The sequence below is a fragment of the Drosophila rhopaloa genome, unplaced genomic scaffold (genome assembly GCF_018152115.1).
Source record: "Drosophila rhopaloa isolate 14029-0021.01 unplaced genomic scaffold, ASM1815211v1 contig_150, whole genome shotgun sequence".
Classification (NCBI taxonomy): domain Eukaryota; kingdom Metazoa; phylum Arthropoda; class Insecta; order Diptera; family Drosophilidae; genus Drosophila; species Drosophila rhopaloa.
Genome location: NW_025335029.1, coordinates 2,350,367 through 2,375,183, shown reverse-complemented (window position 1 = coordinate 2,375,183; position 24,817 = coordinate 2,350,367). Strand labels below are relative to the sequence as shown.

General features: G+C 34.8%; 2 protein-coding genes across 3 annotated transcripts in view; both read left to right on the top strand.

The window, feature by feature from the left end:
- The first annotated feature begins 519 nt into the window (after positions 1-519).
- Positions 520-15,068, top strand: LOC108040855. Of its 2 annotated transcripts, none has more exons than XM_017118509.1 (4): positions 520-660; positions 3,343-3,529; positions 8,227-8,396; positions 14,780-15,068. In XM_017118509.1, exons 2-4 carry the CDS (start codon positions 3,349-3,351, stop codon positions 14,981-14,983), a joined length of 555 nt encoding a protein of 184 aa, XP_016973998.1. In that variant the 5' UTR covers positions 520-660; positions 3,343-3,348; the 3' UTR covers positions 14,984-15,068. The 2 variants fall into 2 exon arrangements, with proteins under 2 accessions (XP_016973998.1, XP_016974006.1); XM_017118517.1 differs by having other exon boundaries at positions 520-693.
- Positions 15,069-22,916: 7,848 nt separating this feature from the next.
- The window catches only part of LOC108046714 (basic-leucine zipper transcription factor A), a 61,117-nt gene continuing 59,216 nt past the window's right edge, over positions 22,917-24,817 (top strand). The window contains exon 1 of the mRNA XM_044456671.1: positions 22,917-23,355. The gene's annotated coding sequence lies outside the window, so the exon portion shown is untranslated. The remainder of the gene's footprint in view (positions 23,356-24,817) is intronic.

The following is a 24,817-nucleotide window of genomic DNA, read 5'->3' as shown; positions in this document are numbered from 1 at the left end:
AAAAATTAAAGTTTTTGAAGGAATTGATCCGATTCAAAATGAAGTGCTATTTTTACAACACAATATAAATAATAAAGTTTTTTTTTCCATTTGTCTTCACTTACCCGCCAATTAAAAATGGTGAAAATTTGAAATCGAGGATGGGGGCCATAATATAGTTCAATTATTTCAGAATCAAATTACGCGCTACCAATTTGTTGATGGTGATTTCATTTGAACATGGTCTATTACCAATTTTGGGCCATGCCCATTTATCAGTTTTATTTTTGCTTTCTGAGCAATCGCTATCTCGCCGATTGGAGCTGTTTAATTAGACAAACAGCTCTCCACATTTAACGCATATTAATTTCCAACTACGCAACCTCGTCGTTTCACTTTCCTGACCTTTGAACTCTGCGGTGAAGTCGAAATTATCAGCGTTTTGCTGGCTTGTTATCGTCTGATACCATTTCATCGCCCCCGCATTGAGGTACTTGTCATTATATGGCAATATTCGAGCATTGATTTCTCACATTTCAATCAGTGTTCTTCTTTTTTTGTCTTCAATTTTTTGTTCGACTACCTTCTACGTTTTGAATTTTGTGCGGTTCAGTCGAGCGTTTACATTTTTCGGCAGCAGTAACAATTAAAAGCAACGACCAATTGGAACGGCGTTTAACGGTACATATATATACCAGATCCTGAGCCGAAAGTGTAATAAAAAGATAGCCAGCTGTGAAATTAAATTTTATTTCAAACGTTCACTAAAACAAATAAAGCCGGCAAACAAATACTAATGGACGAAATTGGAAACAGGAAAATCTGCAACTGACAACGGAGTCAAATAAAATGGGTTTTTTGTGCAATGGCAATTTAATTGCTTAAAATATTTACCTTTCAATTTAAATGAGCAAAAATTTATTGTTCTTATTTGTATTTTTTGGCTTTAAATTATGCAAGGTTCACTTTTTTGTGGATTTATATTTATTTACCTTGTTTTTTTATAGTGTCCTGATAGACAAGCTGTTCACATATTAATTTAAGTTTTTCACTGAATTGCGACTTACTAAACCATTGTCAAGTGATTTATTTAGGAAAAAACTGCAATTTAAAAAATACCTTAATATTCTCACTTTTTAAATTTCATTTTTACTAGCAATATTCAGTAATTGCAGTTAATTCTTATAAAAACTCTAGATTGTGCTGGTCAAGATCAAAGTTCATCTCTTTGAATTATTTATTGAAATATAACCATAAGTGAGTACTTTAAGAAAAAAAAAAGATAAGAACGTTTAAAAAATATGTAAACTGTTATTTATTATTTAAGTATTAAATGGAAAATGCAAATTTTCTGTGATATTTAAAATTCGTAAATTAATTTCAAGATATTGCGTTAAGCTCTGTTCCTTTAGAACCATGTCCACCCATTCGAGCTCATTATCTCGTCCTGTTTCCTAATGCTCCTGTTTTCCTCTCGAAAGTTGTTCTTCTTCCCTTTCTTTTCTTTTCTGTTTGTTTTTGCAAGCCACAAAGACAAAATAGCAGTTGCAGATAGACAATCGAGTGTGGGTTCAAACATAGCAAGTGAACGAGTAAAACGAGCAAGGTTTTCCTTTTGCAATGTGTTTCTTGTTTTGTGTGTGCATTTACGCTAGTTTTCCCTGCCACACATCCTTTTCACAGTCGTTCCTTTTCATTCAGTCCTTTCCCCCCTCATTAAATGGCGCGTTAAACGAGAAAAGAGCAAAAGTGAATGGTGGTAATGCACTCTTTAAGCAGCTTAATTGTTGCCAAATACTTGAATGGTTTACTGCACTTACAGGAAAAAAGCATGGTATAAATTCCAGAATTAAATTCCACATTTAAGAACGCTTTGCGTTTTATAACAGATAAATTACAAATATTCAAACTAGTTTTTAATTAATGTGATCATGGGTTGGTGATTCCAATTTTGTATACTAATTATAATTTTGTAAAAGGCATATATCATATATTTTCTTATTGGTATACATGTTTATTTTTTTTAAATACAAAAAAAATCCTCAAAACTTTCTGTGAATATTTATAGTCCGTAGTTTAAAGTGTGTATTGAAAGTGGTCTTTATTCATATATATTTAATTTATTCTTGTCACTTGTTTTTCTCAATAAAAACCAATTCTATGAAGTTTGCTTCTATATGCTTCTATTTAACTCTTGATCCAAAAACTTGAGGCATCTTGAAGCTTGTGCGGTTCATAAATCTTTAGCCGCCGCCATTCAAATTGCTCAATTGATGGCGCCCAACAATGGCTGTCGATGCGATGCCGCTTCTGAAGCCCCAGGCCAAAGGATTTTCCCCATTTTTCCATTGTGCTTGACTGTCTGTTTAGCGGGGGAAATGGAGCGGGATTCGTAGGCGAAGAGTTGGGCCCGCTGGAGCGTTAATAAGCCCGGCAATAACAGGACGAGGAGCACCCATGGCATGCAATCTATGCTGGTTGTCAGTATCGTCTCAGAAAAATTGCCAAGTGAGGGTCAGAGATACCAGATTGGAGTGACGTTACCAGTTTGTTATTTAAAATATGGTATAAACCTTAAGTCGGGCAGCTTGAATTATATATATATTATATAAAATATTTCTTTAATTGAAGGCAGTGGTTTTAATTCTAAAAGCAACAAAAAAATTAAAATATGAATACAAATCATAGTACCAACTAAAATTGAGTCAACGAATATACAATTTGTATATTCATAAAAATTAAATAACAATCTGAAATAATTTATAATTTACACTTTTTTATATGTGAACAATATATATAGATGTTATACTCGTATATCATAAATATTTATTCAGAAAAAGGTGGTATATTTGGAAAATTTATAAATCTTTAGGTTTAATGACGCATACTAAAAAGAGATAATAAAATAGATATTGTAAAACATTAATCAAGTGGAATCAATTAATATTTGCACCTGATAATTTATTAAGCCAATAAATAAATAATTATAAAACCATTATAACCTAATGAATAAGCAAAAAATGTTTCCGAAAAAAATTTAATTTATTATTTGACCATAACTTTTTGTTTTAATAACATAAATACTAGAGTAACCAGAGAGCATTAAAAGCTCTCCCAGAAAATCTCTCCTTCTGCTTGTCTTTCAAATAAATTGACAGAATAAAGGCCAGCCGACGGCCAAGTCATGGAAACCGTTGCCCCCCTCGATCCTTTTGTTTTGTAGTTTATGCGCCAGACAATTGCATTTTACTCTGGCCGAGATCGTGCCCCTTCACACAATGGCCTCTCCAAGAAGCCCCTTCATTGTATTAATAACTTGATGCCTTCTGAATTGAAAGCAAATTTTCTAATCCTTCGTTGCAGCGCAGGATGGCGGAAATCAGGAAGAGTTCTCAGCCGCGGCTGCAATTGTGTATATTCTTGGGCCTGCTGGGAACGGTGTTTGCTTCATTACCAGGAGAACTAAGAGGAGCAGCAGGAGGTGAATCAAGGATGAATGTTCTAGGACTAACGCCGGGCCAGAGAGTCCTGGCTGCAGTGCCCGCATCAGGTAAGCGTCGTTAGTCATCAGTGTTGCCAACTTGAATACTTCTTCCACGAATATTGTTTAGTAGTAAGATCTATTACAGATTTGGCTAAGTCTCTTATCAATGTAGCTTATAACAGATTAAAATTAAAGAATATAAGCTCTAAAAAAGAAAAATTAAATACCAGTAGACAAATCTATTGATATTTGAATGTATTATGTAAAAAAGGGAAAGGAATATCGATTAGAAAACTAATTTTAATTTTCTAAGTCCGAGTTTTTTTCTAATTTAAGCCGCCTATAAAATAAAAATGTCTTTACAAATTTTCCTTCATTAAATTATTTTTTTCTTATTATTCATTTCTTTTATTATTTATTTTTTTAGTTGAAACACGAGCTTAAAAATGTTTTTTGTACATCACTTTGAACTGCAATGCATTTCTTCGAGATATTTTTCATTTTGCCTTACTTAAAGTTTTGGCAACACTGTCTGCTGTCTGTGACTCTATTCCTCTCTTGTTTTTCCAATTAGCTTTGTTTATCACGCATACGCACTGTGGTCTCCGCTGGAGTGCCAGGTGGAGTGGGAATTCAAGGGTGGCGCGGAGTATGCCGAGTGGGAATGTCAACGCATTCTTAATTGGTATTTCGTTTTCCACCTTCACTTAGTTGCGCCAGTTCGCAATCTGCGCTTTTTCCCATTCCAATTCCTATTCCGTCGAGAACCCGAAAATAACTCAAGTGTCACTGGCTCTAAGCTCACCATGGCGCTTCAAGAAGCTGAGAACTAAGCGAAGGGGAGCTAAAAAGGGGCAACAGGGGGCTAAGGAGGCGTCGGGGGTGACATAACAGTCAAGAGCAGCTGCAGCGAAACGTAGGCACTCAACCGAGCATGAATGCCACTGAAATGTGCACCCTGGCTAAGTAGGAAATTTAACATTTATGTAAAATCAATCTTTTCAAGATACGTTAAGAAATCCAAGTACCTTTTTTTATCAGATGGCTTGACAATTCTTTCATTAATTCCTTCTAAAGTGGCATAGCACATGTCATACATCTGCGCCCATAAATTTATTTTCTACGTTTTAATTGTGATGAAAACAGAAATTAATTCAATGTAAAAATACTAAATAGTTTAAGATTATCCATGATTACATTTTCTGATATTATTGCTTCCAATAAAAATGACTAAATAATTTTTTTCGGCAAGTCGAAGTTTAACTATACGTACTGTTATAGCCAAAACTAAATAGTAAAGTTGACTATCGTTTCCATTCTATAGCTGTCATATAATTTAGGGTTCTAATTTTTGTAAAATTAAGAAATTATTACCGTATATGTTATGAACAACTAAAGTTATGTTGATTTACTTATTTCTACTATTCTTTAAGTCTAGACTATTATTACCTTTGTTGCATTTTCCTTTGTCACTTTTAACCAGTTACTACTGTCCTGATATCACTTGCTGAGCGTTTTGTGTGACACTATTATCCCACTTCTTCTTCAACATTTTGTCGTCATTCTTCTATTTTCCCTTGTTTTTTCCGCTGCTGCTAGTCGACAATCGCTATATCCGCTTGTTGCTTGTTCCAGTTCCCTTTAGACCTCCCATATCCCCTATTCCTTGGCCGCATCCTCTTTAACTTGCCACACAACCCATTCTGCCCCCAGCGAATCCTTACCGCCGGCAACGTTTCCGTTGCAGCGAGCGTTGCAAGCGGAATTTGATGTCGCTGGTGTCATTTGTCACGCGTTGTCGCTGCCGTCGTTTGTTTGTTTACCGATGCGATGCTCTTTGTTGTAGCTGCTGTTGTTGCACGCCTTGTGTTGTCAACACTACTATATGGGAATACACTAAAAAAAATATTTTAAAATTATTCATTAATTCGTTTATTTTTCAAGCTAAAACAGCTCTTGTCATTGGCAATTTCAATTGTCCTTAACGAAATTAGATGGCGTAGTTAAAATGTTCTGAAACTTACTTAAATTTAATTTAATTAGTTTGTGCCTAAATTGGGACTTACTTAGTATTGCATGGTCACACTGTACCTATATTATGGAAGACCTCATAACTAAATGATTTAAAAAAGTAGACGAACAATTTAATAAAAAATTTAATTTATATCGCATAAATTAAACAAAATAATGTTCGCCTTTTTTTGCAAAGAATTAAGAAGCAATCAATTTTCAATTATAACTTAACGATAAAAAATCTATAAAATAGTTTCTTTAAATTTGGAATCATTTTGTTCAAATCTTATATATTAATAAGTTAATTTGTTTATAAATATGTTTGCATCGTTAATAGTAGTATTCACTGATTTTAAACTGATGTTATGTTTCTTTTGTTTTATGACTGTGTACTTTTTTGTTTTTTTTACTTCCTGAGCGTGTGTGTGTGTGGGGCAAGTTTATTCTTGGCATCATTAAGCGCCGACGACAACACTTAACACATATTGTTGCCATCCAATGGCCGTGCTCCTCCTTGACACCGTCTGCTCGACCTCTTCCTTTTTCCGCTGCCACTCCACACAATTGAGGATAAGTAGTGCCAAATGCCGGGGAAGCCATTAAAATGCAAATTTCTAGTGGTCACGTGATGATGCTGCATTTCAACTTGGCCCACATAAACACACAGCGAAAACAAACAGGCCGCGAACAACCGAGAACAACCAACTGACATTAACTCAACAGCAGCCACTGCATCATCGGCGACTTTCGCTTTTATAAAAAAAGAACGTTGCCCTCACTTTGTTTTGGCCTTTCCTCTTTCGTTTTCCCATTTTGGCGCTTTCCATTTGGCCATCTGACATTTTGGGTCAGTCGTCGCATTTGTTTTCCGTCCGCTGTTGTGTTTTTTTCCTCTGCTTTTCGGCCAACTTTCAACTTTAAAATGTGTGATTTATTGCCAAGATGCAGAGGCGAACTTTTTTTGCGGTGCGTTTAACATGGCGTATGATTAACGTCATGCGTAACGCGAAATTCTGGGGGAAACGGCAGCAGCACTTAGCGACAGCTCAAAGCTGCAGAAAAAACGCAAACGAAACGAAAAGTTCTTCGCCAAAGCGATTCTGAACTGCAGTTGGAAATTAGTTTCAAGTGACAAGCGCATAATTTGTACACAAGTTAATTAAATAAGTTTGCAATCTCAAAGCGAACGGAGGTAGAAGACGATTTCAAATTAAACATCAATAGAAAAAAGGCGATAAAACTTTATGAAGGAGCGAATCTCTTGGAATAATTGCTGGTTTTTACGGACTAAAGTTTATTAATCTATAGTTGTTTGAAAGTTTCGTGAGATTTATTTTCACCTTGATTTTTGTTTATTATAATTATTTAATAACAATACCATTGGAAATATGTTATCAACATTTTAGCACATTCTCATCCCTGAATGAAGAGTCTAACTTTAAAATTAGAAAATATTTACTCATTACTTATTCTTCAAAACCCTGAGAGCATAAAAAAATAAACTTGATGCTTAAATCAAATAAAAATTAAACATTACAAGGCACTTACTAAGATAAACCATAAATCTAACTCCTTTACCTTCTTAAATTATTTCTAAAGCTGCATTATTTGTATTAACCCATTGAAACGGAAATTAGAGAGTCATTCGAAGCTGAATGGGATTACCTTAATAAAAAAGGACCCTTTTCAAGAGCTTTTAGGAATCATCGTCGGCCTTTTTTCCGCAGTTCCCAAGTGATTGCCAAACAATTTGATTTTGTTCGTTTGGCTTGATGATTGGACAAATGTTCAGTTGATTGCCAGCTGCCATCGACATAAAGCCGCTCGATTCCCAGAAATTGTCTAATGACTGCAATTCGAGACGCTTATCAAAGATTCATGTGCGCATTTGCCAATCACCTGCAGAGCGGATCGCATTTCCCCGGCCACTTTTCCCCATTTCCTTTGTCCCACTCTGGTTTTCTGAGGGATTGCACTTAACTGACAGTAAGTAGCTAGTTGAACTCAAACAAAATACTTAGCGCAGAGTCTGAGAACAAAACAGTGCTCGAGGAGGCTTCACTAATCGAGTACTTTTGGGGTTTCGGGTGGAGGCTGGGCGCTTTGGAGTTTTTTAAAATTAAATTTCTTGTTTAGCCAGACACTTGAAAAAACAGCAGCTTTAGCACTGAGAAAATAGATTAACAAAGGTTATCCCTAAAAATGTTTAAAAAATCTCAGCAGATAGCCATCGATTTTAAATAAGTTTTTTCTATCTAACCTATAATGTACCTGTTCATTATCTTTTGTAGCATTCTAAAATTCAAAAATATCAAATAATTAATTTTATTGATTTGGTAAAAACTAGGTATGATATAAACTGAAATAATCTGAATCTGTATCTATTAAAATAAAAAATAAGCCACGTATATTTTTAAGCAAACTTTTAGATAGTTAAATATTTACTAATTTCCAGAAAGGTAAAAAAAATGCAAATCTATTTTAAATGAAATGTATTATTGTTAATTCTATAAAAAGCATAGTAAAAACAAAATATCACAAATATCTGCGAAAGATTTTGTTCTTTAGTCAATATTAAATGATTTTAAAATGTGTACTCTCACTGGATTACATATTCAATAACTTTTATATTTTTCTTTGGTTTGATTTACAGTTTCAAATATTCCTTTGCTTTTAAATTAGAGAATTTTTAAATTCAATTAGTTCGTTTTTTTTGGTACCATTTCAAAGCATTTTTTTTTGGATTACAGGACGCACGAATTTTTTGCTGTACCAATTAGCCTTGGCCATAAATTCAGCCGCCGGCTTGGAACCGCCGACGTTGCAGGAAGTGGAAGTGGTCGATGTGGTGGAGAACCAGGAGCAGTTCCTGCTGAACCCGGATCCCAACTGGCTGGCCGCCATGGCCAATGAGTTTCAGGTGAGCAGCCTCTTAGCCTGGGCCCCGAAATCGGTAAGCCAGATAACTCCTGCCAACATAAATCACGCTGTTGTTGCTGCTTAACTTTTTCGATGGTGTACTTTTTTTTTAACTTTGCCCCGGATATCTGTCAGAGCCTGTCTTGCATTTTGGCGGAATGGGGTTTTTTTTTTGGAGTAGCATCTTCAGAAACGTGACCGCATGGTGGTCACGCTCCACTGCCTCCGGATTTCATTTACAGCCAGCAGGCACGCCACGTCGCTTCCCTGGATTGAAAACAATCAGGCAGCAGCTAGCGATTTATCAGTGCCTTCAACTGCCATCGAACCGAAGGGCAATAACCGATTAAGCCCCGAACCAAGTTTATCATTCAGCTTAGGATTACACCCACTCCACATAATTACTGGAGATTAAACATCTTCACGGGCATACAAATTTCCATTTTGTAAATGATTTTAAGTTCACAGTATCCAAGTTAAGGTGGAAGGAAATGTTAGTCGTCAGGGTTAATGGTTAATAAAACGAATCTAATAAAATTAAAATGCAGATAATCCCAAAATCTAAGAATATAAAATTTTGATATTTTAATTTAATAAGAAATTATGATTTGTATTATAAAATAATATATATTATTGTTATTGATATATATTATTTGTTGAAAGCAAATCTTTTGACAAAATAAACCATATAAAAAGTTATTAAAATATTTTTAATTTTAATTTACCATATTTTATATACCTTATTCAGTAAAAAAGCTTAAAATTAATCTTCTTTACTTTGTAATAGACGCATACTGCGGTCATAAAAATAGATTTTAAGACTGTGGGAACCATTTCCAATTTAGAGCCTTTAAAATTACTTCTCTTGTGATTTTTCGAAAATATTCCGTTCCTAAAATGATTTTCTATTGGACTCCTTTGCAACAGCTTGATTAAAAATTCATATTTTCCCCTAATAATCACATCATCAACTTCCCAGAAATTGCCTCAAAGCAAAACCAATTTCACTGGCAGAGATTGCAGTTGAGGCCGAAAAAAAGCCAGGATTATGGCATGCATCGAAAGTTTCTTATTAGCACTTGCATAAAGAGATGGTATCTCTTGCAAAGGATGGCCACAATCTATACCCTGTTTAGCTATGGTATATGAACTCCCCAACATGTTTTTTTGAGGGTTGGTCCTAAATTTAAATAGCTTCCTTTTCGCCCTCAAGGAACTTGGACTTGGGAGTCGATTTTGGTTACCCAATCTCCGAATTTTTCCTTATTGCATTTTGCAATGTTGCTGCTGCTGTGGCTTCTGTTGTGGCTGGCTGGTTCGCTTTGAGACATCTGCTTTCAATTTTGCAGATTGTCTCGCACAAATAAATGCAAATTTTATGCAAAACAAACGACACTGATAGTGGTAGATATATGGTGTGGTGAAAGAGAGTAGGAGAATCTGTTTTTGGTTTTTTAGTAGTTGTTACTGATAAGAGCCTCTGGCTTTGTATAATATTAAAACATTTCATATTGTTAAGGAAAAACCTTGTGTTGGCGCCTCAGTTTCAGTTTCTTATGTTTATTTAACTTTACAAGTTATGTTGCTCTGTATTTACTTCTTTTTCCTTAAGGAACTTACTTGCTTTAACTTTGATGGTGCTAAATAAATTGTACTAAAATTGTATTGTCAAGCATTGTTTTTCATCTATTTAGGTATTTGTTTCAAAATCGTTTAACTGTCAGTAAAATACCTATAATTTGCTTCTGATCTATCTTTATGGCCCTTAAAATTTGAAAATAATTAATATATTATTATTTTTTTGCAAAGTTTAAATATTTAATGTTTATTTAATTTTAAATATATTGATTGGTAATGATGCATTATAACTTTATACTGTGCTGGATCAATAATTTCATATACATATTCCTTTTCATGTTTTCATAAAAGATTGAATACCTAAATGCGATTCCTGTAATTCCTTCATCTGTTTTGTAATTGGAATTTAGGAATACCAGATTTTTTTAATTCTGGCCAAACCAGGATTCACTTGTATACTTTTGTGGAGCTAAGACCGCTGTTCATTAGGCTGTTGGAAGGCCATCCAATACAACTGCAACCACCGTCGTCTGCTTTCTCTTGAAGATGAGAAAAAAAACTGGAAAATGTCCACTGGGGATTACTTTGCCTAATTCAACTGCAAATGAAAATTGTTTGTTCTGTAAATTCAATCTCTTGGTGTCTTGTTGACGTTGTCATTAAGCCGCTGTCTGGCTCAGCTGTTCGTCGGAGGCCCTGGGCTTTCACTTGGCACCTCCCCGACCTCCAAAACCCCTCCAAAACCCCTCCAACCTATCCTTACCATTGCCATTGAGTTCATCAAAGCGTAATCTGCACAAAATGGCGTCACTTCCTTAGCCGTGGCGCTCTAAGGAAAAAACAACAAGGAAATGGCCGGGAACTTTAAGGCTAACTATGCTGGGGACTCTCTAAGCATCCGAGGAACCCCCAAACCCTCAAAATCCTCTAACTCCCCCCTGCTCATCTAATGGAGTCATAATTCTTCAGCTCGTTAGCAATACATGCAACGTAAATATGCTTGCGCCGAAAAGTATGCCAGGCATTTCTTTTCGTCCTTTCTACGCTTTTAAGGGGCCATACCCTGCAGACATCCTGATGGGTTGTACTAGGATTGTGCAATCGGCATGAGATAGCCAGGGGGTCACAGTTTGGAAATCAATTGATTTTAGGAAAGGAAGGATTAAGCGTGTATACTGATGGAGAAATAACATCATTATTAATACCTGCGAACTCACAATTTCCTTAAAATATTGTTTGTTTTATGATTTTCATTTATAGTTTCATTTTTGAATTGTATATGAAGAATTTAATTGAATGATTATTATTTTTTATATTTTTGATAGTAGAGTAAGTAGGTAATAGTTTAATGTTTGCTTTTGAATAGTTCGTTATCATATATATACCTGATTAAGTATTATAATTTTTAGTTAATATGAAAGTCTAGACTGAAGGTTAAATACCTACTGTCATTATATTTTTTCCGACTAATCACAGCATTTTTCTCGTTCTTTATATAAATAAATATACAAAATTTTAAGCCAAAGGCTTGGGTTTATTTTAAGGGTTCTTTATTTTTCATAAGAAAAACTATAATATACATTTATTTTCCTTATTCTATTAAAAAATTATACTTTTTGTTTATTTTTTTATATTAAGCATTTTTTAATCCTCTAGAATGCGTATCGCATATTTATTTATTCTTAAAGGGTATCCTCTTGCTTGAAATTCGTACAAGCTACCTCCATCAATTTGTTTTCCATATTCCTTTAGGGGACTTCCCTTTGGCTTCTGTATCTGCAGCGGTGTGTGTGCCTGTGTGTCCTTCCTGGTGTGTGTGTTTGTCGGCGTTAAACCTTTTCGCCTTTCGGGAAGCCGTGGGCGGTGGGCGAACAGAGCCGCCTTGGCAGTGCCCGCTCAGCCTGACAAGTTGCTTAATTGAAAAGTGTTTTGTTTGGCATGCCTAAGGCAATGCCTTACTTCTGCACGGACAAAAAATAACTGTCTAATATATATACATCTTTTATGATTGATTAATCATTGAATTTTTGGAAAAAATAATAAAACAAGGATTAAAAGTATTTAAATTAAATTAAATTATACCTTTAATCTTAAATTAAATCCTAATAAAATAGCAAACTATTTTTCAGAACCGAATTTCGACGATTAACTCTGAAGCTTTTGGGCTTCCTTGGTGATTAAAATCACAAAATACTCAAATAACATATTTATTGCTTTTAATTAATTTTAGTGCATTGCAAACTACTTAAAAAGTTTCATTACGGTTACATTATTTTTTCACCAGCAACTTATGTTCTTTCGTAGCTTTTAGAGTAAGCCCTTTAACACATTGTCTTTCAGATGGTTTTAAAGAAAGTTTTCTAGATCGTTTCCTTCTCATCTTGAATAAAGGAAGGGTATTTTTTCAAGTGTTTGCTAGCTTTTAGGACCTTTGCCCCATCTGCTGATTTGGCAACTTTTACGTTCAATAATTTGCTGCTTATTTATGCGATGGCTTTAAAGCCGGCCAAAAAAGCAACAAAGGACTTCCGCTTTTTTCTCCCCAAGATCCTTCATGGCTTCTGTGATTACGCATGGGGTGGAGAAAAACTGGCGCATATTTATCACTTTTCCTACATTTTATTGCTTCCTTTTTCGGATGTCGCCTCCCTCTTCGTCATAAATAATTATGTTATTTTAGGTTCTCTTTTTTTTTTTTTGGTCTCCTCGCGTTGAGTAGAGATAAATTGTGGCAATAATTATCGCACATTTTTCACAAGACATTTTTCAACGACTCTCAGCGCGAATTCGGTGACAGTTTTCGTAATTAAGTCGACATGGTGACTTAATGACGCTGCCACGCCCCTCGCATGATAACTCGGCACTTATGTTTATGGGTTTTATGTATTTTTAATTAACTTTGATGTTGATTCGGCAAATGCTTACTGGGCCTTGCAGCCAGCCAAATTAACCTAATCAAAAGCAACGCTTAACTTTGTCTGGAGCACCCCGAAGGACTCTCTGTTTTTAGTCTGTGTTTCTGGCCAGTTCGGTGTCTTTTGTGTCTCAAGTGTTTGTCTGTCTAATTGGTAAATTTAATTAGCCAGCCACCGGTCACCTGTGTTTGTGTTTGTCTCTCTCCGCTGCAGTGTGAAATTCCATTTTCTCTTCAAATTTAATAAGCACGCTACCAGATTTCGGCTAGCTGGATACAATTTATAGACTGCTTCTCCTGCGCCAACTTCGCCTTTCGGCCCTTCCTCCGCAAACGGAACTTTAGTTTACCTTTCGCTTTAACTCTGACGTTAACGGAAATGCAACACTCTCGGCCGTGCCAGTCAACTGAGCCACTCGAAGGGGTTAGCTAGTAAAGTTTATGTTTTCAATGTAAAGTTTTTAATTGGGAATTACAAAAGTAAGTAGCCGTGCTTAAAATTAATTTAATCTTTATAAATTAACAAATCTTTTGTGTAATATATGCATACTAATATTAAACATATTGAAAAGGTATTTGTTTATTACAAATTGGGATAACAGAAATATATCAGTCTCACAAACTATATATGAGCAAAATATCTTTAAATACAATTTTGATATAATTAATAGCAAATATTAAACATTAAAAATGTTCCAAAAAAATATCATATTAGACAATTATATAGAAATACTTTGAAAATACTAAATGTAAATTTTTTTATGTAATAATAATGTTTTCCTTTTGGAGAAAAATTTAATTAGATTAAATATATAAACACTAACATTTCTAACGGCCCTCTCTCACCATAAAATATATAGCATGGCTAAACTGCTTTGGCGCTGTTTACTGCAGTTTTCAATTAAGTTGCCAATGTCCCTCTGCCGGCAATTTCCCTGTTCCTCAAACTGCAACTCACCCAGGTTGCTGCTTCCCTTTTTAATTAGTTGACAAACTTGCACATTTTTATCGCCGCTTGTTTGTTGTACCTTTGCTAACTCGTCCCTGTTTGCAGCTCCCCCTTTCGGCCGTCACCCTCTTATTAATTTCATTTTGCACTTGTAATTGCCAGTATATATCGCATCGCATCGCTCATACGCAGCGTTGCACCGGAAATTAATTTCCGTGCGCTTTCGCAGGAAGAGAAAGAACAAGAAAAAACGAATGTCGGGCAGATTCCTTAACAATGTCATGACCAGCAGGGTCATAACGTTTGAGATAGGATAACTATACAGGAAAAAATTATCAATAATTCGAATCGATTTGGTATTTTAAGAGTGATTGGAGGTCTTTTTAATTCGCAACACATATTTTATATATTCAAATGAAGTACTAATTTTAGAAAAGAATCTTTTTCGGCCTAAATCATTTTATATTTTATATTAATCTGAATTAATTAATTCATAATAAGTGTATATGCAATTTACCAATTAGATCAGTGTTGAGAGCTAAAAAAAGAGTATAAATAAGCGAAACAAATATTTTTAACATAATTTTTAATTGATTTTCTTTCTCAAATCAAGTAATAATAATAAGTCAATGAATTATAACTTATTATTCATTAAACATATACGTATCCATCTTACATTTTTTACAAATAATAAAAACTTTGTTAAGCTGTTTTTGGAAAAAAACGATTTTTACTAATTTTAATAAAGTGTTGTCTGTTGCTAATAAAAAAATTGCTATTGCTATTTTTAATTAGACGATAGTGATTATTAGATAATTGTTTTTGAAAAATCAATAGATACGTAGTTTTTCCGTGTACTTGTTTATGGCATTATCCAATTTTTCCACTACTTGCACTCGTGAACGGAAATCTCTAATAATAATCTCGACGTTTTTGATTGCAGAGTGTGCCGGTGTATGAGACTTTTCCGGCTGATTTGCAGAACTGGCTGATGGATGGCTATGGAATCAGTGCCACGGATGTCTACCATAGCTGGAGCAGATCCCAATTTGGCGGAAGGAGCAGTCCCCGCATCCAACTGGTCTGCACCGCCGATGGACAGTGCTACGAGGTCAACAAAATCGTCACCGCCTGCTGTCCATTTTGAGCACCCAATAAATGCATTGAAAACAATCGAAAGGAAATCATAAATTTGCCGCACACACACAGGACACAATCGAATCGGTTGGCAGAGAGTTCCGGCATTGTCCGCAATGCGACCATTAAATACCGACGCTCCTGTGGCCAACCACGTGGTCAATGGTCGATGGTAGGTGGACGGTGCATCTGTTGGCCAGATTGGGGGAATGGGGACCGTAATCGAAAACGGAAGCTGCCAACTGCATTGACTTCTTTTTGTAGGGGCGAGTAGTTCAGTTAACTAACAGGGATTTTCCGACATGCGAGAGGGTTCATTATTCAGGATTAACAATATCTGATATCCGTGGGTAGCCGAAAATAAATATATTAGTTGATAACTTGATAAGCTAGAAATGCATAAAAATTAAATCTTTAATAATATTTCCTCTCTTATCTTATAAAGAAAAAATTTTTTTCTTAAACAGTAGTCTTTAAATAAAACATCTTTAATTAAAAAGACTGATTCATAAATATAACTTTGAAGTAATTAATATTTCACAATATTTGAAGATTGAAAAGTATCAACTATTAACTAATGTAAATTAAAAACGTTACGTTACTATTCACAGTCGAAGTAAGTAAAAAGGTTTAGTTTAGGTTTATTAATTTAATATTTCTTATATTTAACAACTAAGACCTTAAGTCATTTATTTAATTCTCGAAACACTTTTATATAAATTTTTACAAAAATTTTCATCAAATCTTATATTTACTAGATGTTTTCGAAGGTTTTAAAAGAATTACGTATAAAATCATTCTAACCGTTTAAAATTTTTTGTAATTTAAATCTCTAAAAACGGACATAGGGAAATAATGGATTTTATCTTAACACGCATTTGAGCATCACTAAATTTTTAAAGGCCAGGGTATTTATAAGTTGACTATAGCCCAAACCGAACCACTCCCTTGGGCATTTGAGCTCTTTATGCGTGTCTGCAATCAGCGACAACGAATGTTTCCATGCACAGAACGCGTGCCAAAACAAAAGGAAGTGAAAAACGCAACAACAAAAGCCGGAAAAGCGGCGACAACAAGAACAACGAGGGCTGCATCAGGAGGGAAAATCAACATGCAACAGCGAAAACGAGCAGCAGCAACAAATGTCAGTTATTTTCTTGTTGCTTTTTCCTTTGCCACCCTTTTTTTCTACTTTACTTTTTTGCATTTGCAATGCAAGAGTTCTTTTTCGCAATTGTTTCGCTGGTAAACAATGTGATTTTCAGCGTGAAATTTCATTCAATCGGCACGGGTTCAGGCTATGATGGCTATGACCCCCTGTTAGCCACACCACACTTACCAACTCATTGGATGGCCTTTGGTGGGCAATTTGTGTGTGCGAACCAGTGTGTGGAGCGAAAAAATATGTCGAGGGGTGTTTTGTTTTAATATATTCTTTAGTATTGCATTTTTTAGCGAGAGAAATGTTTTTTTACATTGTCCGAGGATTTGCTGCCTTTTTGGTGAAAATTGCTTTTAATTGATCAAATTGTTTAAATATACGGCATTCATTTATGCATGTATTTGCTTTTTAGAGTTTTTCTCGTTTCGGTTGGATGTTTTGTCTTGTTTATATTTTCAATTAAAAATGTATTATTCTTGTTTAGTTGTTTATGCCACTGACATCAAAACACAAAAATAAACCTTGTTTATTGCAGCATAAGCATTTGACATTTTTATTAATTTTATATTGACAATAACTGTTGATTTAATTTTGTTTACATTGTTCCAATTTAATTTCATAATATTGGCTCTTTAATATCTATATTGATTTACTTTTTAAACGCTTTATGACAAACAAAAGGTATAAGCTTAAACCATTTATTAAAATAATACAAAATAACACTAATTGTAATTTCAGTTTTATAATCACTTACAATTTTATTTATTTTTATATATACCACTTGTTTATTTTAAGTTGTCCATCATTGCCATGTGCTTGATGCATACAATTTCCCAATAAAAGCACAAACAAAATATAAAAATCCATACTGCGGGTTTAAAAATAAAAAAATGAAATTTGTGAACTTAAATTTCGATATAGCAAAAATCGAATGCATAAAAAATCGATCAACTTCCCAATAACAGCAGTGATTATAAAGAAGTTATTAATTGATGCACAAGAGAAAATAATGAATGATAAACTAATGAATGAATGATAAACTAAGAAGATAAACTGATATGCTTTATAAAATTAACGATGTTAATTTTTTTTAAATATGCATTTAAATTTGGTTGTTAATATAAATGTTGCAATAAATAACAAGATCAATAAATCAAACATGGTATTTAATAACTTTGTGTGCTACAAAAGCCAATATTATTACACATTATTAGTATTTCACTTATTGAAAAAAAGAATTGTAAAATATTTTGTTAAAAAGCTCATTCTTTATGGCCAGTGCATGCAGCTCTTTTAATTATAGGTCATACGAATAAAAATACCAACTCAGATGCTTTCGCGGCTCTTTATTTTAACCCTGTTGCAATTTAATTAAAGACCCCACACCGATTCCAATAAAATATATAAATAAGTGAACAGGCAGACATTGCCGAAAATATTCGCAAGCATAAATGCCAGCGATTTTCTGGCATTCATTCGCAGCCCTCCCATCCCGAATTTCTCTGGTTTTAAAACTTAGCAACGGGCGCCAGCAGGAAAATGTTGGCTTAAAAGCGATTTTAGTCCTCGCATCCCGTACCACCATTATGGCAATCTGTCTGAGTGCCCCTACCACCTCATGTAGCTGCTCCCACACATAGCTGCTCTATGCATATAGGTAATGCATGTAAACGATATTGCTTCACTCAACTGTCGGAGGGCATTAAATAATATTTTACGCTGGAGAGGCTGAGGGCGTCATCATCATGGCCTGTGACATTTCTGACTGCAGCCTGCCAGGGAATCCCAAAAAAGCCCCACCATGGCAACTTCACTGAATGGCAGACCGATAGACAAGCAGACATAGATGTCATGTGCAGAATTATGCAACACGAGCGGTATTTAATTTTTTAAGCAAACTAAAATTCCCTGCCAGCTTTTGGCAACCTCTACATTGAGCATTAAGCATGTGCATAAATAGTTGCATACTTTGTGGCGCGTTGGCTGCTACGTTTGATTACATCTGTAAGCCTGTAGCTTTGAGGTCTCTTGGGAAAGCAGGGTCTCAAATGAGTTTTTTACAACATATTTTTGTTTTTATAGTCTTGGCATTGACACAGTTTTTGCTCACAGGTTTTTAAGAAATAAGGGTTTGAATTGAGTTCATCACTTTATTTTTTTTGTGCAATATGCACGCTTTTAGAGGGTAAAAATAATGTTCATGACATAGGTATATTTTCAATGCTTTTATTTGCGGGAATTAATCGTACCTAAAAACTATGGTACCAGCGTTAAAAGAAAACTAAATCATGTCTTGCTTTAAGTAATTTTTAATAGCAATTTCTAAGATTTTTACAACCATTTTTATAAAATAAATAAAAATAACATATGGAGCACGCTTGTTTTTTCATTCCCATTAGATTTGGTTAATATTCTCTACATTCATTTGAGAATAGAGTAACTTATACATTTCCATTTGTCTTTACAATTATCTGTAACTTGATAGCTGACTAAATTTATAAGAAATGGATTGGGAAAGCACTTAGAAATGGAATTTGAGAAGTTTGCATGAACTTTTTTGACCAAGTCCCTTTCTGTTTTGGGCAAACAAAAGCCCCGGAGTCCTGGCAATGTCCCTTTGGGTGAATTTTACCTGCTGACGACACGAACGTGTCCAAAATGCGGGCTTCAATAATTTCAGGTGAGTTTATTATGTAGATAAACAAAATGGGCGCCATCCGATTTTTGCTGACTCAGCGTTAAGTTTTGCCCTCACACACATGGATATTGCCTAGAGCCTTTGGGTCATGGTCAACAATTGCCGGCAATCATCTAGGCAGTTACCTTATTACAACAACAATGATAGGAAATGGAGTGGCAGGGGCAACTTGGCCAGAACAGGAGTTATCTGACTGTAAATACATAATCTGCTGGCTGGCCCAAAGAGAACCCGTCGACGCTGCAGCTTTCTTGTTCCCAAAAGATTTTAGTCGGCTTGTGCACCTTGAATACGGATTTACTTTTATTGCCACAGCTTCCTGTTGCCCACTTTTGGGCACTGAGAAAAACATCTTGAAATTATAAAATCATTAGCTATTGTAAAATAATCTTTAACTCTACCGAAATTTCATAAGATTTAATTGTATTATTAACTTTAATTTTTAAAAGCTAATGACCTTAATTAATTTCATGTAGAATGCTATTATTGGCCAATGACCAATGCATATTGTTTTATTCGATAATGGCATATAATATACATATGTAGATCGAACATGTTGATGATATAATCAAAACTAAGTATTTATAATAATTGTTTCTTACTTATTGTTATGTTAGAATATTTATAGTCATATATAATCTATATTCATATATAATCTTGCATATATATATATTTTGATTATTTTTTATCAAGTCTAAAATAAATAACTTGCTCCTGAATTTTGATCAGTGTCTTTTCAGTCTTCCTTATTTTTTGTTGTGGGTTCCGCTTTTAGGGTTAAGCAGGTGCTTTATAAACCAAGCATCCAGGTGGGCGGCCTCTAACGGTAAATAAGGACAAATACCACGTAATGGGCAACCTGTGCGTGGCTGAAGCCCCATCGAGAAAAACTAGAGGGACAGAATCCCTTTACTCCCGTTTTGGGAAGCTGAAGGTGAAAGACGTTGGGAGGCTGTAAAATTTTCACCTTTAAATGTGTCCCCCAAGCGCAATCAAAACATCCTTGTCCATCACATTTATTTGGTTTTCCAGGCGAAGATGGGAGCATGTCGCGTTGATATTGTTTCCATATTCATAATTACTTAAGCGGCACAGCGATGTCATGTCTGCCGACATCTTTAGTGGGTCGTGAAATATTTATTAAGTGCCCGGAGTGGAGTGGAGTTGTGAAATACTTTTACCATAAATCTGATGCTATTGCGTTGCCTTAGATTTCGAATTCCGAACAAAGTTATTATGGCTTATTAAAGTCTAAAGTTTTTGATAGTTTCGGCTATGTGAAAGCTTGTATTAAGAGGCGCTTAGCTTGTGTGTTGAACTTTATAAATTAAATGAAGCTTTAAAGTTTTTAATAACACAAATGTAATTAGTTTGCTTTTTCAGTTTTAGAGCGTTTAAAGTTTAAATCTGTATGGATCGTCAATCTGCAGCAATATGTGGGTAATAACTATTTATTAATTGTAAGCTTTATATAAGGATGTGAGTTTATATAAAATAATATGACTGAAAAAATAAAATATTTACAGCAATATTAATTGAGATATGTAGCTTTTTGGAGTGTTATCAAAACATTTTTCATAATTAAAAAAATTATAATACCCTCTGCAAGGGTATAAAGAAACTGTGAATTAAAATATTTATTTTTAGGCTTTAAAATATTTTAGTCCCCATAAATTCAGGGAGGACCCAATACAACTAATCAAATACCAACTGTTATTCACCACAAAGTAAATATGAGTTACCTAACATAATCTAAGCCAGCACAACGGCACCGACAACTAAGGCCACCAAAATCACATAATTCATACATATCACACATGAAAGACAAACAGAAAACATGGAGAAACTAGAGGGAAAATCACGGCCGACATATTGAAATTCATAACTACATACAGAAACCAATTACAATATCAATTTAAAAGGGATTAAAATGGCCCGACCCGAGGCTTAAGCGGCTCCTGGCTCCACTCCTGTCGGCCATGGTCCGAATGCGGCACACTTTGCGGCGTATTTAAGATTTGTTCCCTTGTGAAATTTGTGAAATTGCAAATTGTATTTGCCTGAGCCGTGGAGAACCCAAGCCATGGGCCCAAAACTTTTAAATGAAATTCTGAGCTAGCAGATTTTCATAATAAATAACGGGTCTTACACGAGCATAATCAGGCATAATGCCATTGTGTAATGTCAAATATATTGTATTGACTCAAGCCGGGTCGAAATCCTCAACAAGTGGCAATCTCTCTGCCAACTCTGTGTGTATTTTTGCATAATTTATCTTGTTTGCTTGTTAAATCAAAAATGTTGTACACAAAAGACCGCAATTTATGCGCCAGTAGTATTGACGGCATCGGACCGGGCAAAGATGCAATTTGGCTAAGTAAAGAAGCAGATAGAGTGCATTCTGATGGTGTGCAAACAGACTGAAAACGTTAACTGCAGAAGAGGCTAAGCTGCTTGAATACATTAAATTTAAACGCTCGACTAAGCGATTTAATTTAGAAAGTGGCAAAAAATTGGGCCAATCTTTCATCGTCCAAGGATCGCTTCCTGCTCGTCCTTGTCTTCATTCATTCATCGATTCGGCCATCCATCATGTCCATCAATGCCTGGGTCTTAGCCATTGGACAGATAAATCAGTTAAGCATCGTCATGTCAAGTTAACAGGCGATTACAAGGGCTTTACCTGACCAGATACGTGGCTAAAGACCATTGCAAAAGGTCAGACGGGTTTAATGGGAAGTTTCAGTAAAGCCCAATCACTGAAACATCTCCTGTTTTGCTCTTCATTACTTTATTTAATATTTATCAATTAAGAAAGATTGATATATTTTTAAAAAATTAGAAATTATATCTCACACTAATACAAATATATATTAGTAAATTAAGTGACATTAGAATTACTTTAAAATCAAACCATTTGATCAAAATTAAATGTATTTATGTAATTATAAAAATATTAAACTTACTTACTTGATTAACTTGCTTTTTGGAATAGAACCTATATTCAGTATTTTTTCTAAATATCTTGTGTTTATTCATTATCTTCTTATAAAATTTAAATTTTTTACTAAAAGTTCATTTAATAAATAGAAATTATTTAAATAACCCATAACTTAGCTTTAAATTAAATTATTAAAATAGACGTGTATTTAGTAGCTAAATTCGATTGAATACTCTTATTCAAATTTCTAATTAAATATAAATATCCAATGATTTTAATACCATAAGTTTTCCTAGCCACTTGATAGTAGTCAAATAATGATTAATTTTCTCATTTAACTACTTATGTACCCTTGTGAAAAAAGTCCATAAAGATAGCCCAATTAACTTAACCAGATTTCGGTAACCAGAAGCGAGACCAATGCATCAAATTAACTAGCGATTACAAAAGTCTTTCGACGCGTATACAATCGACATGTGTATGTATGTACTCGGATATAAGATAACCAATCGAGTGTAGGCGACGCAACAAGCAAATGACAATTGAAAGGATAACAAGAAGGACAAGCAGGACAGAGGCCCGCAGACCTCAGCATGTTGATAAAAGAAATTAAACACACTACGTAGAAAAAGAGAGGAAAGACAGAAATAAAGGAAAGTTAAGCCCGCAAGACAATTGACAATGGGTGGGCTTTTGTGGGGCTGGAAATGGTTAAGAAGGGGGTCTTTTCGGCTGGGGATCTGCGGCATTTGTCTCGACTGTCTTGTTGACATGACGTTGCGCGAATTGTGCGCCAGGATTGTTGTGCGTTTTTGTACACTGTGTTTTTGGCTTGCCTGTCGTCTGCCTACAAAGTGAGCAACACGCGCCGATGATTATGTTGCCACTGACAACGACAACAGCAACACCAGCAACAGCAACACCAACAGCAGCAACAGCGACGCGAGCAACATCAGCAACAGCAACAGACTTCTCCGAAAACGAAGTCATTTTCGGACTTCGGTTGGCGGCAAATGTTTTGTGACACGAAGCTTTTCATTGACTAAAAGCGACGCATGCGCTGTTTGTGATAAACCAACTTAGACTCCGATTTCATTTCAGTCCTCCGTCCTCAGATTCAGTTCGTTTTTGTCACTCGTGCGTGCTAGATGGGCACACGCGGCGTATGAGTAATATTACTTGGTCTCCCAAGACTGTTTTATTGAATTTTGGCGCAAGAAGGTAAAAAAGCCGGCTAAAGTGTCCCTCGTGGGTGTGTGTACGTGTGTTACCGGAAATACTTTGAGCAATCGAAAGGCACAAAAAAAAAGAAACTGAAACAAAAGCCTAAGCAAATTAACTTGGCCCATTCGTTATATTGCCAGTATTGTTCTAGTGGTTATTATGTTTGGTTTTTGCCCAGCCCCCCTGCCAGCGCAAAAGTAGGTTAATTGACGTGTGTTGTGGGCGTATCTACAAGGAAAATAATAAAAATATACAAGTACAAAAAACAAATACAAGAGCGGCAGGCAAAGTGGTCAATTGCCACAGCCAGAGGCCTCTGAACCCTCTCGACAAAATAAGAGTGTGCGATAATTTAAGGTATGTAAAATATTATATTTTCCCTTGCATATTTTATAGTATGCAAATATTTTTTATGTTTAATTAATCCGAAAAATGTTAGTTTAATGCAGTTTGGCCATCAGTGCTAATGGTCTTCAAAAAAAACTTTTCAATTTAATGCTTATTGCATTGGCTCGAAATAAATTTCCATAATTTTCCTATGAAAGAGGTTGAATGCATTAGCAAATATCTATTGTTTTTAGTTGAATGAATTTTATGCTGATAATTTGTTTTGCTGTTGGTCGATTTTAATTAGTTTCTGATATGGGCGAGCAAAATGCAAAATGTGAATCAATGAACTGCCAGATAATTGCATCGATTAATAGGTTAGATGGTTTTAAAAACGGAGTGAAGAGTGACTTTGGAAATGATTTTAAAAGTAGATGAATTTCTCTTTAAAAACAACCTAGTTAAAACAATGAATTTGCTATTATAAGTGAATAGACTTTACATAATTATATATATAACAAGATATATATTAATTTAGCAAACCAAATTTACAAAGTTAAAATATTATGAAAGCTTATTCCAATTACTGTTATGAATATATTTTTTAGCTAAGTTTATTTTTAATTCGCCAAGTTTGTAATTGTTAATCTAATATAAATACAATTATAAAATTATTTCTTAACTATTATTATGCGTTATTTAACATATTTAACTTTATATCAATGCAGAAAGACTTTCTAATTACCCTTTTACACAAAATAAAATGTTCATATATTGTCGCAATGACACTGCAGCAAACATCATAAAAAAAGAATAACAGTATACAACGGGGAATTCCATTGCATAACCAGAAATAAAACATATGCAAATTAAACTTCAAACAAATGTTGACGCACAGAGTTTTGGGCCATCAAAACAAATTCAAAAAAAGGATAAAAACAGTGGAAAAAATTAAAATAAACAAAGTGAACAACGTGGGGCGGTGCTTCATGGGTCGGTTGCGTTTCGGTGCCTTAAAGGCAACTTTGTTGCACAAATTTATTAATTTTTTTTCACCAAGTGTGTGTGGGTTGTGTGTCAAATTTAAAAGCATTCTTGCCAGTTGCCTTTGGACGGGCGATGTCCTGGCAGCTGCCTCTTTGTTTTATTATTTTACGGAAGCTGCGAACCAACATTTATAAAAAGGTTTTCCTTGCTCGTCCTTCTACGTGAGCTACACACACACATAGCCACACACACCAACCCACAGACGCACATTGCTCTGCATTACCGTTATTTTATGACGGAAGTACATTTAAGCAGATTTTTTTCCACAGGACTCCCGCTCCCTTCAACCGAACTGGAAAAAAGGGCTGCCAAAAAAAAAAAATGGCAGACCGAGGAAATTTAAATATTTTCTTTTACGTTGTGCTTTTCATTTGTCTGCGCCGCTAAAATTTATGACCAACAAAATTGGAATATACCCCAAAACAACAGCAGCAACAATAAAGCC